The following is a 26,707-nucleotide window of genomic DNA, read 5'->3' as shown; positions in this document are numbered from 1 at the left end:
GGGACTCACAGATCTGCCCATGCTGCCCTTTAAAATCCCATCTCCTCTACTTTATTGGAAACTGGTAATAACCTTACTCTGATGCACAGCTCTACCACCACCACATTAACCTGCCCATCAGGTTTCCATCTAACCTATCCATGGGGTTCTAGCTAACTTGTTCATGGAGTTGTTCTGTTGATAAATAAGATAGGAATTGTACACTTCTTTCTGCATTGAAAAGTGGTCGCCATTACATATGATAAAGAATCTGGTGTGGATAGAGCAACTTTTGCGACTGAAGGTGCCACCACCATCAATGTATCTTCTGCCTGTCAGCACTATTGTAAACCACCATCTACAGAGTGCATATTGAAACTCGAATTCAAGTGTTTTATTTTTTTTATGTACATTTCAATTGTTTTCACCTGGAAACAAAAGATCTAAATACAGACAGATTGTAAATGTTGTAAGTTGTATAGCTTTCAACAATACTTTAGCTGAATAAATGCTTTGTACATAATTCTGTCATCTTAAATGGAGTTTACAGCTACATTGATAAAATGAATTCCTCATTTCCTTGTTTTTAACCAATAACAAGCAGAGAGACAATTACAAGTTAATATTAATAAGCAGCTCAAATAACACAGGTTAAACTATGTACAATACAAACCATTCATACAAATGAAGACTAGGATATTGTTTGTTTGTTTGTTTGTTTGTTTGTTTGTTTGTTTGTTTCAATATTTGTTATAAAGATAAGATGGACACTTACAACTTACATGTTACCTATCAGGCATTCTCCTTCCTATATGGCAATTGGAGAGCATCTCAGTTGAGTGATGACCACCAAACTACAAAATTGTAACTTTCTGTTCACATGTAAATTCCAAATGTTTGCTCATCTTTATTAGTTCAACAGGCTCCCTTCACCAAAAAAGGCCCACCTAACACCACCTTGAATGTGCCCACTGGGTGCTGAAGAAAAGTCAATATACTTTGTTGTGTTCATATAAAGAGGAATACTGAGCTCTAAACACACACATTTCCCACCCAACCCCTGTTTTAACAAGCATTTTACTCCTACAATATTATTTACCAGTACAGCTACTCCAAGTGATAGGATGTATGAATGGGGATTATTGATTATAATGTATTCAGGACCGTAAAAGAAGATTTCCATAACAGTCTGTGGAAAAACAAAAACAAAACATCCTCTGTCTAGTTAATCCTTTTTGCTTGATGATAGGTTATCCTGAAACATCATATATCAGACAATGAATGCCCTCTTAACAGGAATCTCGATAGATCTGCAAGCCGCAAAGAGGGAGAAGGAGAAAGACAAGGAGAGAGAGAGAGAAATTGTGTGTGGTATTATATAAAATCCACAGTGATTTACAACTGGACTGATATACATGGAACTGACTGGGCAGAAATGACATTAGACTGGTTTCCGCTAAGATATTTGCAGCCAGTTGACATCAGCAGCAGTGTGTAGACACATTCCAGGCAAGAGATGTGGCCTTCTTCTTTGAGGTAACAGCCCTGTCGTGTGACCTCTTTCATATTTTTTCCCATATTTTTGTTTAAAATTAGCGTTATTTTATTTGTGTATTTATTTATTTACTCCACAGGGTCCAGTCTCAGAGGCGCGGCCCACTTCAACCTGAAGGGAAGTAAGGCGTGTCACTGTGGTAGTTGTAATCGGGACACACCTTCTGTACTAGTTTATAATCTGTACTATAAAAGGAAATGTAAATACAGATTACTTTAAACGGTTTGGAGCAGAGCCAGGAGACGTGACTTTGGGTCTGCTCCTGATAACATGTTTTTGAAGGGTCGTAGTTGCAGAGGGTGTTCTTGGTGGCTTTGTCGACCTTCTCGTACTCAATGCGGCAGTTAAAGGACTTGGAATCTTTGGCATCAATCACTGTCTGTTGTGCCAAGTCAAACTCCACGATTTTAGTCGGGGGCACCAAGCTCACAGATACATTCCCTTGGCCAGTGGAATTATGCCTGAAGTAAACGCTAAACGTCCCATTGCCATGATCCACTATTTTCCCAGTTATCAACAGGTTTAACTTGACTGTCTTGATGTTGGAATGAAAATCGCCCCAGCCAAACATTTTCTTAAACTTTCCAGTCTTGACAATGGGCCGTCTCTTTGCTCTGGGGCGAGGCTCTTGAAGGTCTGTGGAGTTCCTCAGCCATTCCCAGAGATCTTGCTCGGAATATGTTTCTGGAGCATCATACCGCAGGCTCAAATCCGTATCGTTCTCTTTACCATGGAAAGTCTGTGATAGCAGCCGGCTGATGGATAAGTCTTTGCTACTCTCTGTCCATATGTGCTTTAGCGTGGATTTGGAACCACCTGATTTTAGAAGTTCTGATTTTCCACCACTGGTTAGATTTGCGCATGTGACCTGAAAGTAAGATAAAGGAAAATATACGTTTAGGTAGGGATATGTGTTTAAGTGCTATGCAGATCTCAAAAAAGAATGCAATGCATTTTTCCCTTTATGCATTTCTTCTACGTGGGATACATTCACACACACTACTGGTCTTTCCAAATCCATCTTGAGAAAGCTTGCAGCTTTCTTTTCTTCAGGCTGATCATCTCCTTACCCTCTTTAAAACGCTTTAGCAAAGCCTTCACCTGACTTCCCTCAGTTCACCCCACAACTCATTGGCCCAGTTTAGACAACAATATTGTAATCCGCTGCTTAGAGCACAGGTAACTCACAGGAGTGGTGAGAATTGTGTTCCACCTGAAGGATCACCTGTGATATAAACCATAATACAGAACCCTTAGGTTATCATCTGAATTGGGTGTTTGTCAAGTCCTTGACCTCACCTTGCCTATGAAAGGTAGATTGAAATCCTTTTGGGTAGAGATTAATGCTGGGTGCTCTCTGTTCTGTGCTGATTCTGGCACAGCATCCATGCTAACTAAAGGTCATATAGTCTGTATTAGCAGAATTTATAAACAAATTTGTTATTTGTAAAGGTTTCCCCCCCTTTTTCCCCCTTCTCACTTAGGACCAGAAAAAAACATGCTTGCCACAATAACATCTGAAAGGGGAAGCAAATCGACACCTGAACCCACAAGAAGAAGAAAATTATTTTATTCAGGTCATGAAAGATGCAGTGAAGTACAGTCCTCATACGAAGGCAATTCATTCACAGCACCACAGCTCAACTGTTACTTCCAAAAATTTCACAGTGGCTCAGTATAATATTAATCATTGCTTTTAGGAATCAGAAACCAAGGCTACAGACTGAGCCTGGACATCCAAAGGACCTGGGGAATTGGGAAGGTGTCATCATTGGAGTTTTGAGTTGCCATCCCCTCCTGTTATCTTAAGGACAAAAGAACATATGAATCAGGCCATCTAGGGATGAGGGAGAAATTCCGTTCAGTTCACATTTAAAGATAAACCTACCAAATTTGCACTTCCCCAAAGAATATGTGAACCGAAACATAACCAGCCTTCAAACCACAGCACTGCTTTGAATTTTGCAGTGCAGTTCTCCAGCCAAATAAGGCACAGAAAAATGCATATCCAAATGTGAAGTTTGCCTTAAAATGCATATATTATTTTTGTAAAATAACACACAAAAATAGTATGGGAAATTGCATATAAAGATTAATTTTCATGAGGACTTTTAAAAAGACAGTTCAGAAACTTGCTGTCCCCTCTTGCACCTCCCCACAATAAGCATGCAGAGACACACTGCCTACAATTCGTTGTTGTTGTTGTTGTTGTTGTTGTTGTTGTTGTTGTTGTTGTTATATATCACACCCATCTGGCTGGGTTGCCCCAGTCACTCTGGATGGCTTCCAACACATACAGTATATAAGAAGAGTTTGGATTTGATAATCCCGCTTTATCACTACCCAAAGGAGTCTCAAAGCGGCTAATAATCTCCTTTCCCTTCCTCCCCCACAACAAATACTGTACTCTGTGAGGTGAGTGAGGCTGAGAGACTTCAGAGAAGTGTGACTGGCCCAAGGTCACCCAGCAGCTGCATGTGGAGGAGCGGAGACGCGAACCCGGTTCCCCAGATTACGAGACTACCGCTCTTAACCACTACACCACACTGGCTCTTTATTAAACATAACAAAGCATAAAACATTAAAAACTCCCCAGTACATCATAGTAAAAAGGTAATGGTAAAGGACCCCTAGACGGTTAAGTCCAGTCAAAGGCGACTATGGGGTTGTGGCACTCATCTCGATTCAGGCTGAAGGAGCTGGCGTTTGTCCACAGACAGCTTTCCAGGTCATGTGGCCAGCATGACTAAACTGCTTCTGGCGCAACAGAACACTGTGACGGAAACCAGAGCACCCCGTTTTCCTTCCGGCCACAGTGGTACCTATTTATCTACTTGCACTGGTGTGCTTTCAAACTGCAGGAGCTGGGACAGAGCAAAGGGAGCTCACCCCGTCACGGGGATTCGAACTACCATCCTTCCAATCAGCAAGCCCAAGAGGCTCAGTGGTTTAGACCACAGCGCTACCTGCGTCATAGTCATCATTACTAGTAGAAATTGATCAGAACATCAGAAGAGCCGTGCTGGATCCGAACACAGCTCCTTCTAATCTAGCACGTTGATCTGGCAGTGGGCCACCAGATGCCCTTGGGAAGCCCACAAGCAAAGCCTGAGCACAATGGCACTTACTTGCCACTCCAACCAACGTCTCTCGCCACTAAAAGAAAAGGGGGGGGGACCCAAAGATGCCATTGCATTTTGGAAGCATACAGGGAGCTCTTTCCCTTTTCTAGCATCCCCCAGTTTTTTAGCTGGCTGCTTCATTGAGAATTGCTTTACATCAGATTCCTCTTTCCCAAAGGGATACTCCGCTGTGTGGACTCCCTCAAAATCTGTAATCCTTAAAATAAAATAAAGAAACACCTACAACCATCCTAACTAAATATCCTTCCCAGCTGCTGAAGAGCACAGGAAGATGGGAAGAGACAAATCTGGGTATGTTTGCCCCTGGGATGATTTAGCCAATTTCCTCTTCTTTTGAATTGCAGGGAAGATAAATACCGCCTAGCATTTGATAGCTGGTTTGTATCTGTGTTTGAGATCAGCACAGTGAGCGAGGAGAGAGGCTGTAATGAAATGCACTGATGGTGCACCAGTTAATGAAGCAGCAATGAAGATGTCACGGAGAGAGGGGGGAAGACTTAGAATATAATTCTTAAGCGGCATATTGGGAGCAAGAGCAAATTAGGAGGAAGGTGGCTTAAAAAGGGGAGAAAATGTGCCAATCTTGCTTGAATTTGTCAGCAAAATATGAACCTGGACAGTTAACTAGCCTCTGTTCCCTATCCCATTCCCAGCAATTGTAAGGGGGGGGGGGACACCAGGGATTTCTGCTAGCCAGTGAATTCTGTCTCCCACCCACCCCCAGCACATATTTGGTCTTTTGTCTTCAATCTCATTTCTAAGCCATCTGTTTGAATGTGTTGTGCACCGCAGGATTGAGCAACAAAGTCTCCTCTGTTCTAGGATGGAGTCCTAGCAAGCTAATTTTAACACTGGCTCGTTTTACGCTTTGTGCAAACAAGCTCCCAGTTATAAGATGAATATTTTGAAAATGCTGTGACTGCAACTACACTTTCTGGTGGTATGCAATGGATCCCGCTGCAAAAAAAAAGCAGACCTCTTTCTCTTGCAACATTCAGGAATGTCAAAAGTGTGATGGGTTAGGGTTGTATTGTTTTTAATTTGGATTGTGCCATCACTAGAGGAAAGGTTAGTGAAAGGGGGATTAGGGGGTCCATGTCTCTTCAGAGGCAGTTTTAGGGTAGCTTGACCAGTTCAGCTGCATTGGGTGCTGTGCTGTGGGGGGGGCCCTCAAAAATGCGGTAGAACAGAGGGAGAGAAGCGGGGGAACACGCCAAATTTTAGCATCACACAGGGCACTGCTGAAATTGAAGAGCCCCAAGTCAGTCACTAGTCTCTCTTTATTTTTCTTCTTATATTTCATAAAGTGGCATTTTAAAAAATGACTCTGCTGGTGAGTTTGCACCATGCTGACCTCACCACCGCCTCATTCCTCCTTCTCTGCCTTCAAGTGAGCACCAGCAGGGAAACTGGTGAGTGGCAGAGCTCCACCACATCCTCTGCTACTGCTTGGACTGTGATAATGCCTCTAACCTTTGCACAACTGCAGTGTAGCCTACTATGCCAACATAAGAATCATGTCCATTACACTTGCCATGTACACCTCTGGACTTGTCCATCACTACTACTTCTTCTTCTTCTTCTTCTTCTTCTTCTTCTTCTTCTTCTTCTTCTTCTTCTTTTTTCCCAGCTTAGATCAGGCAGTACCCCCTCCCTGCTGGATTTCAAGTGATCGACAAGAGACTTTTCTATTTCAGCAGACATTCACTAAGCCTGTCTATGGAATGCTGTTTTCACCTGTGCTTTTTGTTTGTTTTGAAAACGCCATATCATTTTGATGGCTGGATCATTGTGTTGATCAATGTGTAAACCACTTTGCAACTATCTTGTGGTGGGAGAAAAATGGCCTATACATATTGGGGGGAGGGAGACCCAAACAATTTCTGGTAATAACTGATTGCAAGGGCATTGTGATTTGCCCATGATACAGCAGGCTGCGTGTGAGTCCCCCCTGAAGGCTGCCATTATTCACCGGGTGAGCCTCTATGAATGATTCAGGATCAGGGTGGCAGCCAGTTTCAAAAGTGTTTCCAAAAATAATTACTGAAACCAAGGTGATCTAGCAGCTCTTTCACTTGGTGACCCATGTTTCGTCAATAATGAAATATCGCTGCTCGATAGTCTGTTTTTTTGACCAGTGTTTCGACTGAGGCATAATTTGCCCAAGGGCATATTAAGAAGACAGAGTATATTTTCATGATTAGGGAATTGATCTGTCTGCCTCGTTTCCTTCAGCTTGAAGAGAACACCCCTGTCACCTGCTTTTAAAGGCTGGGGACATTTCTGCAGTGACACTTGACTTCATTAGATGTGTTTTTCATGAGTATTAGTCTCTTCCCAGAGACCCCTGAGGGGGAAGCTCAGTCATTCATTTATGTCAAAGCCCATGAGGTGTTTTATACTCAAAGACATCCGTCATGTATACGAACTAGTGCCTACTAAAACTTCACAGGCTGAAAATTAGATTGGTTTGAAGGAAATCCAGAACGGCCCAGAATGCGTCTTGATTTCCTGCAGCCTTTCCAGGTTACTATAGAGCTGTATCATTACCGCATTGGTCTGAGTCAGAATCCAAAAAGAAGAGAGCTGTCTCTTGCCAGCACATGCAGAGGAGCTTTTGTCTTCTTACATCAGAACAGAAGCTCCTCTGGCTAGATTGTTACATGACAAAGGTGTACTGAAGGATGGTGGGGAACTGGCAGACAAAAGCCAAATGAATGCTTCCCACTGCTCTTCACAGCAGATGATTCTGGAACAAGATCTACATCTAAAACATTGTTTCAAGGACTGCATTTTAAAAGCTCAAAACAAATAGGATCTGCAGCATAATGTTACAGCATGAATTGCTGTTGGTCACGCCATTTCATCCGCTGCTCCAGTTTTTTTATAAAAATAATTCCCCGCTCCCAAACAGCATTCTGTTTGCACTGAACATTTTCAGATCTCATTGAGCTGTTTCTTGGAGATCCTTCTTCTCCTTCTGGTTAGAATTTTTCTCCCCAAAAGGTGAAGTGAAGTGAAGTGAAGTGAAGTGAAGTGAAGTGAAGTGAAGTAAAGTAAAGTAAAGTAAAGTAAAGTAAAGTAGATTTTATTGTGCAGTCGTACCTTGGAAGTTGAATGGAATCCGTTCCGGAAGTCCGTTCGACTTCCAAAACATTCATAAACCAAAGCAGGGCTTCTGATTGGCTGCAGGAAGCTCCTGCAGCCAATCGGAAGCTGCAGAAGCCCTGTCAGACGTTTGGCTTCCAAAAATAGTTCGCAAACCGGAGCAGTCACTTCTGGGTTTGCGGTGTTTGGGAGCCAAATGTTTGAGAACTAAGCTGTTCGAAAACCAAGTGTAATGGTTATATGGGGTTGCTCGTGCGTAAGTTGCCGCCACTCCTGGCTAGGTAGCCTGGTTAAACCTTTCCTGGCTGGACAGCCCTTCACTTTGTGGCTGTTCAGTCGCTAGCAGAATCCGTCAGTGGGCGTTTCTTGAACCTCTTCCAGCAAAGAAGTTCTTTGATGCCAAGTCTACGCCTACTTTCCCTGCGTGGAAGTCTTCTGGGCAGGGTGGGTGTGGGTAGTGGAGGACCTGTGCTCTCCCTGCTGGTCTCCAGCGAAGAGTCCTGGAGCCCTCTCTCCGATTCCCCCATCTGCCCCCCTTTATCCCTGGTGTTACGCTGATTTCCTTCCCCAGCTGATGAGTCCCCTCTCTCCCTGCTTGGCCCTTCTCTGGCATCGCTTGGGAGCCCTGCCTCCACTTCTGGCTCCGATGTCAATTCCCTGACACCAAGGTATGACTGTACTAGCCAAAAACCATGACAAAGCCATACAAATACGATTAAAAGAAAACACTCAAACACATAGCCTCTGTATAAGCCATCAGAACCATATATTGCAAGGGAGACTAAATGGGGCAACCCCACGACTACATACAGTACAATGTATTTCTATCTGGACCGCCAAATCTCCCTTACAATTCACTGGAATTTTCTGCCCTCTTCCTGACCTTTCTTGCCACCGGCACAAAGAGGACCACATTATGGTTTGTTGCACTTCTGCAACCCTTCATTCCCCCCCCCCAAGCCTGCTAACTCCTCCCTCTTGTGCTTATTAAAGCACCAGGATACACAGAAGTCACTCCCAGAGTTCCTAAAGAACTGAAATTGTTGAAGTACTAAAATCCACCACAAAACCATAAAGGAGGTCTGGAAGTCATATAGCAAATGTTAATGCATCACATAATTGACTACGATGGGATGTACTAAAGGAGACATCCCCATACTCGGGCCTCCTGATGTTTTGGGACTACAACTCCCATCAACCCAAGCTAACAGGACCAGTGGTCAGGGATGATGGGAATTGTAGTCCCAAAACATCTGGAGGGCCAAGTTTGGGCGTGCAGATCAGGAGGCCTTTTAAAAGAATTTGAAAAATTCCTAGAAGATAGGTTTATCCTCGGCCCTGTATACCTGACGAAGCATCTCCACCCCAGTTATCCAACCCAGACACTGAGATCCAGCTCCTAGGGCTGTCTAGCGGCTCCTTTAATGCAAGAAGTCAGGTTACAAGGAACCAGGCAGAAGGCCTTCTCAATAGTCATACCCTCCATGCAGAACGCCTTCCCATCAGATATCAAGGAGATAAATAACTATACAACCTTCAGAAGACATCTGACAGTAGTTTTTTATGTTAAATGTTTTCTTATATTTTTGTATGTGCAAGAATCCTCCCCGAGTGGTTGGGGCAAACCAGTCAGATGGGGGGGGGGGTTACAAATCTTCTGCAGGCCCCATTTGTCCACATCTATCTATCCATAACAAGATAAACAGGGACTCTGCATTGCTATGCTGCATATATACTTTTAATGAGTTATCCTACTGGGCAAAGACCTTCATAGGAACCAACTCGTAGGAGCCGAAGTCCCTTCACCCCCCCATAAAATATTTGAGGCGGCCAGCTCCCACCCCCATGTTGATGGGCATTGCCATTCAAATTGTGTGCGTGCATCGCACCACATGATCGATTATGTGGGGCGCGACTTATCTGGCCCCTCCTCCCAATATTTTATTCAAGCTGGCACCCCCAATTAGCTTTATGTGATGTGGCACATGATGTGGGCATGTCCAGGGATATATTCTTTTTTGGTCTAAAGCTATTATCCATGTCAGTTTTGCATTTGTGAAATCATTAATATTTGCAGCTGTTCTTGTACTTTTAAATTATATTCCTGTAGTGTGATGATTAACAGCAGGGCAACGAAAGTGGATTTTGCATGCATTTATGGTTGCTAAGAGACTTTGGGCCTGGAACGAACAATGCCCATCATCTATTACACAGTGGTCTGAGGACCTCATAGTCCTGGCTACATTTGAACATGAAATCTGTGTGGATACCTATCTGGACATTTAGAGGGCTTGTATTAATTAATCTAATGCTTTTTTGTCATTGTTTTTGTTAAAAAAAATATTGGGTTACAAAAGGACATGCATCGTTTCTATTTTCAGGTAATAAAAGTCTTTTCTACAGATCAGTTATATCTGATGTGAGGCTGTAATTTTGTATACAGGGTTTATATTAATTTATAGGTTTAATTTAAGATATGTATGCTAGTGCTCATTATGTTCCTATTGTGGACTGATGTTGGATTTTCTTATTATTATTACAGTACTATTATTATTATTATTATTATTATTATTATTATTATTATTATTATTATTATTGTCTTTAATTCCTTTCTCTTCTCTCTTTCCCCCTCTTCATTAAACAATTATGTGTATACAGTGGTACCTTGGTTCCCAAATGGCTTAGTTGTCAAACAAATCAGCTCCCGAATGCCGCAAACATGGAAGTAAGTGTTCCGGATTGTGAACGTTTTTCAGAAGCCGAACATCCAACATGGCTTCCACGGCTTCTGATTGAGTGCAGGAAGCTCCTGCAGCCAATCTAAAGCCGCACCTTGTTTTTCGAATGGTTTCGGGAGTCGAACGGACTCCAAGGTAGAGAGAGAGAGAGAGAGAGAGAGAGAGAGAGAGAGAGAGAGAAACAATGCAGGATTAGATGGCCTTTGGTTTTATCTAAGAAGGCAGTGGGACGCGGGTGGCGCTGTGGGTTAAACCACAGAGCCTAGGACTTGCCAATCAGAAGGTTGGCAGTTCAAATCCCCGCAATGGGGTGAGCTTCCATTGCTTGGTCCCTGCTCCTGCCAACCTAGAAGTTTGAAAGCACATCAAAGTGCAAGTAGATAAATAGGTACTGCTTTGGCGGGAAGGTAAACGGCGTTTCTGTGCGCTGCTCTGGTTCTCCAGAAGCGGCTTAGTCATGCTGGCCACATGACCCGGAAGCTGTACGCCAGCTCCCTTGGCCAATAAAGCGAGATGAGCGCCGCAACCCCAGAGTCGGCCACGACTGGACCTAATGGTCAGGTGTCCCTTTACCTTTACCTTTAAGAAGGCAGTCCTTCTAGGGTCACCAGCATAGAACCCACAGGCATGCATGTGATCATAGATGTTTTTCCTTGTGCCCACAGAGTCCCCTCTCCAACCCTTCTCCGCACTGAAATTATTCTTGTTGTAGCCAATATAAGAGTTTGCAATCTGTGCTTGGGGGGGGGGGGTCTTTGTGTGTGTGTGTGCATTTGTGTGCCTGTTGTTCACAACAGTTTTCCTGGTTTGCAAATGGGCCCACAAACCCAATAAGGTTGGTGTGGGAACTGCGTTGCAGTTCTTCTGAAAGCTCCTTTCTTATTTTATTTCTTCTTTTTCTGTTAGTCGAGTCTATTATAATAGCTTGTCAGATAACAGAGTTACAGCATGCCTGATATGTCAAAGCATCTCACTTTACTTTCAACTTAGCGCACATTACACCATTAGGGTACCAGATAGGATGTGATCCAAATACTAAATGAGTTACGAGACTCAGAAGAGATATCCCAGAAGTGCTTTCTTGCAATGTTTAGCCTTCGAATTCTGGCAAGTGCACAGTCAGAACATGCCATAAATGGCAGCAATGCAAGCAAATTTATAAAGATTTGGAGGAGGATTGAAATGTTAACTGTATGAAATATCCGATTAACTCTTGCCCTCTGCTTCACATTTTTAGAATGAATTTAAACTAAACTCCTGAAGCCCAGTGCCAATGTCGTCATTACACATCCCATCCCACCCCCACCCCCCGCCTTTGGTAGATGATTATGACTTTTGAAAAAAATCACAGCAGTTCCATTCTGCAGGGGATTAAAGTTTCCTGGAATAAATTAGAGTGGGTTAAAAATGTCCAACAGAGTTTTAAGGCCTCTGCATAATATAGGCATCACAGAGTTCTCTTTGCGATGAAATGAAACTCTAGCTAGGTAAATAACATTTGTCAAGGAACTGGTGTCCTGATTCTACACTCCTGTAAGCCCTCTTTTATTAATATTGCCTGTGCCATTTCCCGCGTATGTGCAGAAAAGAATATTAAATAATTCTAGAATTTGCCTGAAAGGCCACTGAGCAACATTTTAATCAAAATCTGCACTCCGTTCCACTTTACATATGCCACTGGTTTAAGATGCCCTTTTTCATATGAGCCGCAACCTATGTTATAGTATAGACCTAGTCAAAAATAGTCATTCTGCTCAGAGTAAGAGACAACACACTGATGTTTTCTTTTAAAATATATGCTAAATTGTGACTACAAGATTATGAGTGATGGTTTTTAGGTTTGGTTTCATTGCAACAAGAACACATAAGGCCCAAGGATGCCAAATTGAGGCAAAATGAAACCAGAAATTCATGTGCTGTGGTTTAAGAGACCAGCTTTTATTTGTTTCTTTGAAGATTTATACTCAGTTTTTACTTATTAAATAAACTTCTGGGCTGTACTTAGACCCAAAGGAATGCATCACATGATGGTTCCAGAGAGGGAGAGGGTTTGCTCTGATTCACCTCTTTGGTTTTAATTATTTTTTCTACTGACATTTTTATTTCATAAAATTTAGAGACTGCTTGATTGTAAAAATAAATAAAATCTCAAAGTGGTTTACAAAGAGCTAAAACCATATTATCGGGGGAAATTGCAATACATTGAAACATACAATAAGTTAAAATACTGAAACAGATTAAAATTTACACCAGCTTTTGTAAGCATCTGGGTGGTCTGGACTGAACAAGAATAGGAGGAGATGGATAAGGAAAAGAAGGCAACAAAATGCACACTGTTTGGCTGACTATATAAAACTCATCTGTTCACCCAAGCTTTTCATGGCATGTGATCCAGCTGCGCTGAGGCATTATGAACATAGTAACATAGGAAACTGCCTTTTACAGAGTTAATCCATTGGTCCATCTAGCTCAGCATTGTCAACACTGATACACTGATTTGTGATGTATTTTGTACTTGTTTTATGAACGTAATTTCATTTGTGATTTTATCTGTTCACCGTTTTGGCAATTACACACACACACACAACACACAGGTACAGCTGCATATCACTTGAAGTAATCAAAGTGTTCTGGGTTTGTTTTGCAACAATTTTGTCAGGTGGTCTACCATGATCTTAGATTACTGAGGGCTCAAATAGTGATTTGCCTAAGGCTGTTCACTGGGTTCATGAAGCTAAACTGAGATGTGAAATGGAGGCTTTCAGCTTATAGCTCAAGCTCTTAACCAGGAAAGGCAAGACATGCAAATCAATCAGTACCGTATTTTTTGTGTGTATAAGACAAGGTGACTGGCTCGCCTCCTGCAGCCCCCTGCCAACTCGACCACCAGACCGAGAGCACCCCCTGCTGAGAGCTACCTCAGCTATCTCTACTTGCACTTTTTCTCTCCCCCTCAAACCCCCACGCCGTCCCCGTGCTCTGCCTCAGCATCCTGCTTAGGAGCCTCCTGCCCATTGCTTACATGGAAAGGTGGCAGCAGCAGCAGCCACTGAGGGGGGACAGCTTCTGCACCTTTCCGCCCCCACCACCTATTGTCCGGATTTTCACTTCTATTTTAGGATTTTGTTTGCTTCGTTTTGGATTTTTTTAAAAATAGGGGTCGTCCCTAACATGAGGGCGTTTTATACTTGGAAAAATACAGTAACCAGGGCTGGATTTAGGTTTGATGAGGCCCTAAGCTACTGAAGGTAATGGGGCCCTATATGTCCAGCTGTCCTTTGTCAACAACAAATTGTTGCTGTTTTTTGTTTTGAATATATGCTATATGGTAATTAAGAACAGATTAAGTTTGAGAACCAAGGTACCACTGTATATAGAAATGAGCAAACCAGTGATATTTTAGGGAGCAGGCTAGCAGGCGGGGCCCATTACTTACATCACAGGAGCCTACACAACACAAAACACTGTTGCTGTATATAGGTTTTATTTTGTTTTTTATCTTATATTTTGGAAGTGCACATCCAGTTGTTGTTTTCTTTAATTTTTTTTTTGGGGGGGGGCAAAAGAGTGGGGCCCTAAGCTATAGCTTGTTTAGCTTATACGTAAATCCGGCACTGACTGTAACCATGGATAAGCAAGCAGGTATAAGTGCCAGTTACTATACTTACTCCTACTGACTGAAATTTCTGAGATAGGCTTTCTTTCCTATACATCAGGGATGAGGAAACTTTTTGACCTGGTGTGCTGAGATCCTTATTGCTACAAGCACCATGGGCCAAATTTGACAGGTGGGAGGGCCCACTGGTCTGTCAATCACCTGACGTCATGATTACATCATTATGATGCCATGTGACAACAGTGCCTTTAAAGAGTGTTTCTAAGCAGTTTCTATTGAATAGGTTCCAAGTGGTTTCTACTGAATGTGCTCTATTTCAATAGGAACATCTTGGAAATGCACTTTGAAGTGAAGGACATGCATTTACCGTCTATGAATTGATTTTAAATAATGGGGATAATTAGATGGTGGTCCATGGAACCTGAATCTCATTTGGTTCTGGTTATTGTACAGAATCCTAGATCTCTTGTTCCTTTGCTTCCCTTTTTTTTCTTTTTCTTTTCTTTTTTGGAAAAAGTTTAAAAAGTGACATTGCTTACAAGATGGCTAGGGGCATTGACCCTAGCCAGTCCACCATTTCAGAGATGAAATGGAGACTGATATCAGTGAGCATATGCAAAATGTATGCAGATCTGGGTCATGTGGCTGTGCCTTGAGGAAAGAAAGAAAGAAAGAAAGAAAGAAAGAAAGAAAGAAAGGTTGGTTTCAGCTGCCAAATTCTGCATCAATAAATTCATCACACTTGCACACTAAACACTTCAAGAATGCACCCAGATCCTGCTTACGTTCAACGTAGGAAGGACATCGCAGTTATGTGCCGACTGTTTTTACACAACATGCAATATTCTTTTTACAGCAGTACCTTACCTAATTAACAGTGAGAATTAATAGTCATCAGAATTAATCAAATTCAGTATGAAAGTGCTTGGCTCAGGAGAGCTCTGGTTCAATTGCTAGTGCCATCAGTGAGATCATTAATTTAAACTAGATGAATAGAAGGGCCTTGGGGCATTGACACAGGAGTTGAGGGAGGCTGTTCAAATATTCAGATCCATTTTGAGCTGCATGCAGAGTTGTCAAGTTCTATCTGCAAAAGTCCGTAGATGCTGATTTGCAGTTTTAGGACTGGGAATCCCCACTTCCTCTGGAAATATTAAACAGCCCAGATGCACACCCATTATCTTGAGGCTAGTGGTTCTGCCTGATGCTATAACACCTAAAGGTGGGGACATCTTTCAACCAGTTCCCCACAGTTCATCCTGTGCAATCCAGAAGACACAGTGCAACAGAGTTCAGTTCGGGACGGAGGAAGAATTCAATTCAGTTCATATTCAAAGGCAAGCCTACCTAATTGGCACTTTCTAAAGCAAGACACAAACTGAAACACACACATCCTTCCACATTTGCACTTCTCCAAATTTTGCAATGAGGTTCTCCAGCCAAGTAATGTGTACAGAGAAACATATACTAGGTTAACCTGTGAGAAAAAATACGTTTATTAGTGAAAATAGCATGCAAGAAAAAATGAACATACTAGGGGAAATGGCACACCAAATGTGTTTCTTAGGAGAAATTCACACAAAAGTGCTGATGAACTTTCATGAGGACTTCTTAAAAATGCAAACTGATGTTGAAATGTGGAGAAGTGACCTGAAGAGTGGAGAATGACAAATTTGCCATATCTCACCTGCTGCTGTTGTTGGAATCCATCTGTCTTGAGAGAAAATGGAGTGTGCCTCTGAGTGAAGTGTTAGCAGCCCCAAACTGACCTCCCTGTGGTGCAAGCCTAGGCAGTGTGTATGGAGGTCCTGGGCCGCTCAGATGACAAGATCCCACTCTCAGCATCACTGATGTGGTCCAGAGGAAAGTTAAGCAATACATCTGGCACCAAGATGCTGCATAGGCAGGTGATTTTCGAAAACTGGTACTTTATTGTAGTGACCTGTGCTTCACTCATCATTCTGCTCCTACCACCCACATTCAAGTTACCAGCCCTCAGTGATTTGTGTGTGTCTCCATCAAAAATGAAAGCAAACTATAATGCAAATAGGAAGAAGAGCCAAGATGTGAGTTCCTGGCTCAGCAACATAAATTTACATGCCTCAAATGAGCCATGGTGACCTTTTCTGGAAAGGGGAGGGAACATTGCTGCAAACAGCAAGAAACCCCACCCCAGGTGACATCGCTGGTGTGTGGGCCCTTTGATCCTCAAGATGTTGCTGGACTCCAATTCCCATCATCCCTGGACAGTGTCCGTGCTTGCTGGGGCTGATGGGGCTTATAGTTCAGTAACATTGGGGGTGGGGGGAAAGGTTCCCCATACCTGTCATGCAGGATTGTGGTTCAAAAAAAGTATATTTGCTCTCATTCTCAGTATAGCATTTAATATCACTATGTAGAATAGTCCCACCTTAGTATCAAACCACTTCTTGAATATTAGTTATCTAAACATAGTATATTTTTTAGTCGTTCTGGATATAGACCTGTTTCGAGCTTGGTTCAGAGTCTTCATGACGATAGGCTCACTTTTTTCAAGCCAGCACACACATCTCTCTCTCTCTCTCTCTCTCTCTCTCTCTCTCTCTCTCTCTGTGTGTGTGTGTGTGTGTACCTCACAAGGAAGTTTATGCTCAGTGGCCATGCAACAACATGAATAGGAAAATTAACCTTCACCAACCAACTTAATTTGTTTGGCCGTACCAAATACTGATAGAAAAGATAACTAAGAGAGAAAGTCATAAAAGCGCATTATAATGCAATAGAGAATAGCGCTCTGCAGTAATGTACTTGCTAATAACATCCAATATGTTCATACATTTAACAACATTAAAATGTAAATGTTAAACAATTTGTGAGAGGAAAGCTGTTTTTCATCGCTCTTGGAAATGCATTCTGCTGGCCCTGTTCTCTTTTCATCAACTAGGGTAAATCCATCCATCCATCTATTTATCTATATGTCTAAAATACCCCCTTGGTTTTCATCTTGCCTATAAAGAAAGTAAAGAATCGTGAAAAAATGCAATTAACAATCAAACTTTACTATCCCCTTCACAGTCTTTCTGGGCTTCAGTTACACCCAATCTAACCCAATTAATCTTTCATGTTGAAAGGATAATATATAATAGATAATGACTGGAATTCATAGCATGGTTACACACAGCAAAAGCCTACTGAAATCAATGGGGCTTACACTCATGCATGTGTGTTGTATGGAACATTCTCCCTCCCAAACCATACATCTCTATAAAACCTTCAAAACTGAATAATTAATTACCAACCACACAGTTTATCCTCTGAATTTGCAAGTATGATAAATCAGTCCAGATTCAGAGAAGAGGAGAAGATGATGCCTCACACTGGCCCAATATTATCTGCAGTGTTTGGGGGGAAAAATCTAAATAAAACTATGCTACTATAGTAAGAAAACTCTTGATTCTGAAAGTCTGAGGCCATTGGGGGCATTGGAAAAGAGGGGATCGTTTCAGCCCACATTCCAGTTGTCCCCTTCAATGGCACCCATTTGCTTACCATTAAAGGCTGTGCAGAAAATAACAGGGGTCAGTAAATGTAAAATTTGTCCCTGGATGTTTCAGTGGGTTGGGGTTTTCAAATGCATCTCTCTTCACAGGGGCAAAGAACACTAGCAGATGAAGGGTTGTGCACAAAATATTTAAAATATATAAATAAATGTTGTGGCTCTTATAGAATCATAGTACTGTAGAGTTGGAAGGGACCCCGAGGGTCATCTTCTTGTTGTTTAGTTGTTTAGTTGTGTCCGACTCTTCATGACCCCATGGACCAGAGCACGCCAGCCACTCCTGTCTTCCACTGCCTCCCACAGTTTGGTCAAACTTATGCTGGTAGCTTCGAGAACACTGTCCAACCATCTCATCCTCTGTCGTCCCCTTCTCCTTGTGCCCTCCATCTTTCCCAACATCAGGGTCTTTTCCAGGGAGTCTTCTCTTCTCATGAGGTGGCCAAAGTATTGGAGCCTCAGCTTCAGGATCTGCCCTTCCAGTGTCATCTTAGGTTACATTGTTTCAGATTATTTTAATGTGGGGGGGTAGTCTTCTTAGCATAAATTGTAAGCAACCAGACAATTGTAAATGAGCTTACTTAAAAAATAATAATAATAATAAGCAGCCAACATGGTGGTCCCTCCTGATGTTTTTAGACTCCAACTCCCATCACCATTGTCCTTGCTAGCTGGGGCTGATAGGAACTGGAGTCCAACAACACTCAGCTGAGGAAAGCTGGGCAAGATACTTCTCCAAACATCAAGTTTTGTAATGCATCTCCAGGACAATGTTTAAAATCAGGCATGTGCTTGTGGGTGGATGGAAATGGCTGTGCCACGACTGCATTTTACCTGTGAATTTGCTGCCTAAGATTACATTTCTGCAATGTCACCCAAAGAACCTTTATGGTGTAATTATGGCTAAGATTGCAGCACTGGTCACAAGAGGGGAGGCACTGCTATTTGGAGCACTGCCTCATTAGGAAAGATTTGTAAATGCAGCTCCTTGATTTCAGTGGAGTGACTTTAGCTATGGAGTGCTAAAACAAAAAAGCAGAAATTCAGCAAATGGGCTCAGAATCTCTAGCCAATACCCATTGATACTGAAATATATTGTTATTACCTCCCTAATTCCCACTAGCGCGAGAATTGTTCGTTCTAGGATTCTCAATCTGTTATAAGGAATTTAAAAGCCAATGAAAGAAAGAGGGAGCTTCTCTTACTGTTGACAGGGAAAGACAAAAATGCCCAATAACCTGATCTTATGAGCTATTAAGCTGAAGTACAGATTCATAGGATACAGTATATGAATACACTTTCCTCTAATCAAGTTAAAGAAAATATATAATGGCCCACACTGAGACAAGGCAACATTAAATTACAGTATATACACCACAGTGGTAGTAATGCAAAAACAGACTTGTAAATTGGCATGAATAAAACAATAAAGAAAGGAATAGTCAATGTGGTGCCGTCTAGATGATGTTGGACTGTAGTGCTGGCCGTGAGCCATACTGACTGGGGCTGATGGGCACATCTGGAGGGTATCATGTTGGACAAGCCTGCCCTACCTCCACTGTCAGAGGCAGTATGCTTTTTAATGCCATTTGCTGGGACTCACAAGTGGGGAGAGTGCTGTTGCTCTCAAGTCCTGCTTTGGGCTTCCCGTGGGCAACTGGTTGGTTGACCACTGTGCAAACAGGCTGCTGGACTAGGTAGGGCATTGGCCTGAGCCAGCAGGCTCTTCTTACAGCCATTTTTAAGTGCAGCTCTGGTCTTCAGGACCAGAGATACACTATTCAGGTATGGCCCCATACTGAGGCAGCCTGGAGGTTTCCATAGAAATCATAGAATTGTAGAGTTGGTAGGATCATCTAGTCCAACCTGTTCCAGATGGTGTCAAACCTGCAACCTTGACGTTATCAGCACCATGCTCTAACCAGCTGAGCCACCCAGGCCATGCTGCTTCTGTACTTGTAAAAGCTTTTTATTGCCTTTCTAAAAGTTCAAAACAGGTCACCCAGCTACCAGCTACCTGTGACCTGAAGTGACTGCTGTGCAGAGCTTCTTGGTGCCACATGCTTTGAATACAAGACTGTAAGTCCCCCTGAAAGTCTGTAAATCTCAAGAAGAATTGCAGGTAAAAACATGACTATCCCCGGTGCTCCTCCTTTGTTTTCCCTAATCACAATACTTTTTTCTTTTCCTAGCTGGTTTTCAGTGTATACTAACTCAAGCAATCACTGGGCACAATTGAAGGGAACAGTGTCTTATTGTCATTGAAATCTGAATTAACTTACCACTATGGAGGCAATTAATGGCGAATATGCTTGAATGGGTTATATGGGCATAGTGATGTTACAAAAACATAAGACGAGCCTGCTGGATCAGGCCAATGGCCTATCTAGTCCAGCATCCTGTTCTCACAGTGTCCATGTCTGTAGGAAACCAACACTGTCACATACTGGTGGGTATTATTTTATTGCAGGGATGAGGAACAGATGACCCTTCACATGTTGTTGGACTTCAGTTCCCATCCACACTAACTAGTATTGCCAATGGTCAGGGTTGGTGGGACTGGAAAATCTAGAGGGCCATCGGTAAGCTACTACTGTGGTAGAGCAATAATATGGTACAGCCCACATATTTCCCATGAGTCATGGCAATAGGAGAGTAATGAGGGGAACAAGTGTCCAAAGAATAAAACAAACTGCCCAGGAGCCAGTTTTTGCATGGAAATCTCCAAAGCTCCCGATCATAAGAACACTTGGCATTTAGAAACTTGTATTCAATTCATCAAGTTCATGATGAAACTTAAAATAGTCATAAAAATTCTGCTTTGATCAACCGTGCAGGGAATAGTTCCAGTATTAAAAATAGAAAGTATGAATCATACAAGTTGGGCATTCAAATGGAGTGAGGCTGTTAAGGCAAACCCTGCAAAGTCATACTTCCCCCAACCAAAAAAATAAAATAAAAAATTAGGTAAATTGAATAAGGTATAAGGGAAAATGAGACATGACAGGAGAAGGCTGTAAAGCTTCTCAGCACAAGTCTAACATTGGCAAAGTCGTGTGTTTTTTTAAAAAGGAAAGGGTTATAGGTTTTTTGTAGACCTGCATGACACCTTCTGGAAAAGAAGCTTTTTTATTCGTGAAAGGAACAGATGTTTTGGCAGATAGCATAGAAAGAATCCCGTCAGAGACTATAAACTAAGCTTGAAGGGAATAAAAAAAGAAAGTGGAGAAAAATGTGAGGTATAAAACAAAAGCACTAAAATGATACAGATAAGGCCAAAATGGGGAGGACACATTGTTTTTTAGAAGTACTCAATAGAGGAAGGAAGGAAGGAAGGAAGGAAGGAAGGAAGGAAGGAAGGAAGGAAGGAAAAGTTTTATATGGAAGGAGAAATATTTTAAGATTTACCTCATCACATTTCATGGCAAGGTAAGGTTGGAAGATTCATTTGACGACTGCAGATGCAGTCGAAACAGGGGAAGTGAAATTTTCATTTCTAAAGCATCATTTGAGAAGAACCACTAATGTGTAGCCAATATTAAAGAACAGCTAGTTTTTTTAATATTTGTTCATCAAAAAGAAGAGGTTGTATCTAGCATACATTTAAAACACTATTGTACAACTTTAAGCAGTCATAGAATCCTGGCACTTTCCCTCTCATGCTCTCCAGAGACTATTATTTGCAGACATACTGCCTCTGATACTGGTATATAACCATCATGACTATTAGCCATTGATAGTCTTATCCTTCATGAATTTGGGTGCCCCCATCTTAAAGCCATCCATGCTGGTAGCCATCACTGCATCTTGTAGAAATGAATTCCATAGTGGGAACTGTGTGCTGTGTGAGGAAGTATGCTGTGTGAAGGAGAACATGGGTGGGTAAGTAGGCATGCTCTTCTTCTTCTTTCTATGCATAAATACCAGATCAAGGAAAGGTATTGTCTAACGTACCCCAAAGTGGATAATGGCTATGCCCATAATATTGACCAGTGCCAGTGATCTGACTGCAGAGTATAGCAAAATCTCTTCACCACATGGAAATTTAAATGAGATTTGTAGAAGAAGCTGATTCTATTTTGCAAACAAGTCCCTCCCCTCAAATTTGTGTGAAGACCTCTGTTTTGTTTGGTCGAACCCACTGGAAGTCTCTTGCTAAGAGACAAAAAAATCAGAGCTTACATAGAAGAAGAAAAGAATTGGGAACCCAAAGCTCAAACCTTTAATAATCTCAGCTTTTAATTTTTAAAATAGGCCACTCATATAGGAGAAAAAAGAGGTCTTGGGAAACATACACACATATACACACAAATGAAATAAAGCCTGTCCCCATTTATTTTGTGTGGATGTTAGATTATTTCTTCCCATGTCATTTCAAAGCTTTGTTCTGGTCTAATCTGAATACATGAAATCACGACAGTCAAGATTCCTCAGCCTTGACAGCTGGTGAGATCAATTTTGTCATACTTCTTTGCAAATCAAGACTCATTTCCTAAATATGCAATGTAAACACGCACCCACATGAACCCTGTAATGCCTCATATGTAAAGTCACTAGAAAGGAGATGGGCAGTAACCCAAGACAGGATGCGAAGCCACTGGAGGAGAAGGGGGCAGAGACTGGAGAAGGAACTGCGAGTGGAGGGGTGGGGGTGGGGGTATGTATGAACCATGTCTTAGTGCAATGTTTCTATATGTTAACTGTATTTTTGTAATATTTGTTGTTCTTTACAGCGGTACTTCTACTTACGTTCACCTCTGGTTACCTATCCTTCAGAATACATATGTGGCAAACCCGGAAGTATTTTTCCAGGTTTCGCTGCGCGTGCATGCACAGAAGCGGTCCCTCCAGTTGCGGAAACCTCGGGATCCAACTGGAGCCCCAGAACAGATGATGATAATGATGATGATGATGATAATAATAATAATAATAATAATAATAATAATACCTTTATTGTCACTACACCATCTGTGTGCAGTGAAACTGGAGGCCGCAACCGGAGGTACCACTGTATTTCTGTACACCACTTAGAGATGGGTTTTGTATATTAAGCAGTATATAAATTATTCAGCATTGCAAATCACATTCTCACTTGCACATGTTTGTTTTTCAGCTTGCGAGGGGCACTGTTTACAAGAAAAGTGATGTGGCAGAGGGGCAGAGCAAGTCAGGCCCCTCCCCCGCCATGAGATTCATTCACACAAGTAAACTCAGGGCTCAACCACACTTTCGTTAGACATCTATTTTGATTGTTTTTTGTATCCGGGTCTGGGAGCTTATCTTGTTGTTCTGCAGCAGTGTCTTGCAAAAATCTGATCTTGCCCATCAACATGTGTGCCACCTTGCCCCCATGATTGAGGGGGGGCTGGGGCTATGCACTGTCAGCAAGCCATGTGCGCCCGCCCCACAGCATGCTGACCTTACTCACACACACTGCGGGGCATGCTGACATGTTGTGTGGATACGGCTTGTGCACATGATACGGCATGGCACACACAGCCAGTGGGGAATTGGGGGGGGCAGCCCTTTCATAGGAAAGATTGGGGGCCTGGCCCCTCATCCCCTTACTCAGTGCCTATGCCCACCAAATTGGATCTTATCAGATGAGAGGGAAATCTAAAGGGAGTTTCAATTCTTGGACTGAGAAGAATTAATTGGTACACAATATGATCAAAATACAGGTCAAGAGGAAGTGTAAATGAGCTCAACGTGTCCAATTTGGGCTGTTGTTACATGAACATCCTGTGTTAAAATAAATAAATATCAAGATCCCTAGATATGACTTCTCTCACAGCCTTACTACATTTACTTGCACAACTCAGGACTCTTTTTCCTATATAACTGATTATATATATAAGTAATTTGGGGGCTGATTATGTAAACTACCTCCCTCAACTATGCTGGCCTTCTATTTCTTATTCTTGGTTTATCATTTAAATGCCAGCCAAGGCAGCACAGAATGTTATAACACAAGTACTTGTGTATTTGGAACAAAGTAAAAAATCTAATTAAGTGATCACCTAATAATAAGCATGTTGTTATGAAATGAGGCCCTCAATTATTTGGTTTTCCCCCTTCCTCACTAGACGCCCAACATACCGTAAATCTATACAAGATTAAGAAATAGGATAGAAAAGTCTCTGAAACTACTTATTGCTATCTGCAGATAAATGCTTGAGTTTCTTTGCCAATATCACATCATTGAGAAAGGGTCATTTTTCACTTGGACAGAGTAAGAGGAAAGCTGAAAAACACATTTAAGAAGGAGACTCAGAGAAAAATTACATTTAGAAAAGTGTAGAGCGGAGGTTGGGGGAGCCACTTGCAAATAAACAACACCGTAACACTAGACAAGGAAACAACAAGGATGTTCTGGTTAGCAAATTGCCTGTACAAAGTAGTGCGCATTCTGGCATTCCATATTTCTCATCAGTGCCTTTATGTCAGCTTTTTTTGTTGACAAATCTAAACAAGGCCTTCCCACCCGCTAGCTGTGCAAATTGAGATCCTCAAATTAAATGGTATTCTTTCTTCTTTGTACATCAGCCAACACCTACAATATTATTTCTGGCATGAAAACATTGCTGGTTATGCTGATGATGGAACAAGAGTCAAAACAGAGTGCATCTTGTCAAGTTACGCATATTATTAACTCCCTGGTATTGAATGGGGAATACTTTTCCATTGTTGTTTTGGTCAACAGACAACAGGATATTCAAGACAAAGGCCATGCAAGTTCTAGATCTAAAGCAGCCTGTGCCAACCTGGTGCCCTCTAGCTGTTTTGGACTATAATCCCTATAAGTGCCACCCAGCCAAAACATCTGAAGGCAGACTGGTGATGGCTGATCTAGAATTCCAGCTGTAGCATTGCTTTTAAACTCATAGAAGTGGTCAAATTACCCTAGCATGAGGTTTCCCCCCTCCCATGGGGCAATGTATCCTGACAAGTGGTAAAAAGAATTTGTCACATGCTGAAGTGTGCATGATGCGCTGGTCATCTGAATAGTCTCTCTGACAACACCCAGCCTGATTTCTTTTCTTTTGGAGGTGAAATTCAAAGAATATGCTTCTAGGGACACAAAATTGCAAAAAGCATGTACTGACTGCTAAAGTAGAGAAGGTACCCTGACTTTTGGAAGATCCGAAAATTATAAAACGATGGGAAACATTATTCATTAAGGAGTGAAGCTCACACTGCTATGGGTGGACCAAATAGACAAGGACTATTTCTCAGCCAATTCATCTACCTCAGAATTGTCTGGTTTTGTTTTGGCAATATTTCAGAGTGGAGTAAACTTCGAGCAGGGGAGAGTGGAGGCCATCTTCTTTTACCCAGGAAACTCTGTTCTGGGGGGCTTTTCCTAGTCATCATTTCTCTGCTCCCAATCACACGCACACATATCCTTGTCATTTTTAACTCACCCCTGATTTCCAAAGGTGGGTTTGCCCTTGAAGATATGCATTTGGAGTGCCATGAACAAAAGGAGATGGAAGAAGGAGATTTGGAGAAGTAGCCAGTGAGGTTTGCAATGTGGCTCTCCAGCCTAGTAATGTGTATAAAAATGCATATATTGGAATAAAATGTCCATTAAAATGCATATCTTAGTGAAAATAGCATATAAAAATGCATCTTATCTGGGAAACTTACTTTGCAAAAATGTTTATAATAGGAAAAACTGCATACAAACATGTGTATTTTGGGAGAAATTTGCATAAAAATGCTGGTGAATATTCACGAGCATTTTTGAAAAAAAATGGAAGCTAATGTAGAAATGTAGAGAACTGAACTTAAGATTGGCAAAATGAGAAACCAAAATTGAGAGAGTCACCCATTCCAAATCTAAAATAACACTACGGTTGTTTAGTGACAAAAAGTTTGTTCTATTTGGGTATCAGTTTTGTTTCCAGTATATAGTGTTTGCTTTGTAAGAATTATTGAACTATGTATATTTTATAAGGATGCCCTCCTCTGCAATTAAGTTTAATATAATGTATGTTTAAAAGTGACATAGACAAATGCCTAGTTTCTCAAGTTGAAGGGTTTGGTGTTTTTTTACGGTATATATGCAACAGTTGAATAATGTCTTCTGACTGGTATTCAATACTTGTGTTGATGTCTTTCCCCGACTGTATGCTCCCTTTATTGCTGTTAAGCATTCTGAGGAAAGATGAGGGTTACACAAAGCTCCAGCTTCTCCTCAAGATCCTAATTAGTGTTTTTCAGGCAGTTTAGCCAGTAAGGCATTACTCAGATTTGAAGAACTAGAAGAAGAAGAATTCATTGCTTCTACAGTAGCCGTAAATTAACTGGATAAGCAATTTGCTCATCTGAATTTCTGAAATTGTACAAAGCATCTGTGGGTTAAAATGTTCTCTTGCTCGCTCACTCTCCCAGGCCTCACTCTTTGATTTATTACCATTCGTCTGCAGATCAGAACATGTGCTCATTCATCACATGTTACTAGAGCAAATGTGCACAATACCTTGGCTGCTTTATTTATTTTTGCACAATTTCCCTAATCAGTTTCCTGGGAGTAGAGCCATATGAAGACACAGAATTTGCCCCCAACAAGGATTCCACTATAACAACTTCCTCCACTCTCTGCCCTAAAACTTAGCCCAAGTTTTGCAATGTATGCATTTGCCCAAATACAAGCCATCTGCCCACCTCAAATCTTTTTGTGTTCAGAAAAATTCCCTACACATGGTTTTATAAGATGGCATAGCTCTGAACTGAGGAAGAGGAGCGGGAAGCCATGTTTGTACAGCAAGAGGTCATAAGCAGCCTATAATATTTAAAATCACTGCTGTCCAAGGATGCATGATAGCATATGTCCATCAGGCTGACCTGCTTAAGTTGTCATATTTATGCATGTGTAGATACTGCATATATTCATCAGGAAAAGGACTAGTCCATTGATTTCATTGGTAGAGCATCTGTTTTGCATGCCAGAAGGTCCCAGGTTCAATCCCTGCTACCTCCAAGTAAGCCTGGGAGAAACTCCTGCCTGGCAACCCTGGAGAGCCTCTG

At 41.8% G+C, this 26,707-nt stretch overlaps 1 protein-coding gene across 4 annotated transcripts in view; it reads right to left on the bottom strand.

The window, feature by feature from the left end:
* Positions 1 to 371: 371 nt before the first annotated feature.
* NXPH1 (neurexophilin 1) overlaps positions 372 to 26,707 on the bottom strand; it is a 174,734-nt gene continuing 148,398 nt past the window's right edge. For all 4 annotated transcript variants that reach the window (XM_083705391.1, XM_083705390.1, XM_083705392.1 and 1 more), the window contains one exon: positions 372 to 2,402. In XM_083705391.1, coding sequence (XP_083561517.1) covers positions 1,641 to 2,402 — 762 coding nt within the window. In that variant the 3' untranslated portion in view covers positions 372 to 1,640. The remainder of the gene's footprint in view (positions 2,403 to 26,707) is intronic.

This window comes from Podarcis gaigeae (assembly GCF_964106915.1).
Source record: "Podarcis gaigeae genome assembly, chromosome: 12".
Lineage (NCBI taxonomy): Eukaryota > Metazoa > Chordata > Lepidosauria > Squamata > Lacertidae > Podarcis > Podarcis gaigeae.
Note: the sequence above shows the minus strand (reverse complement) of the source record. Positions and strands in the feature narration are given on the sequence as shown.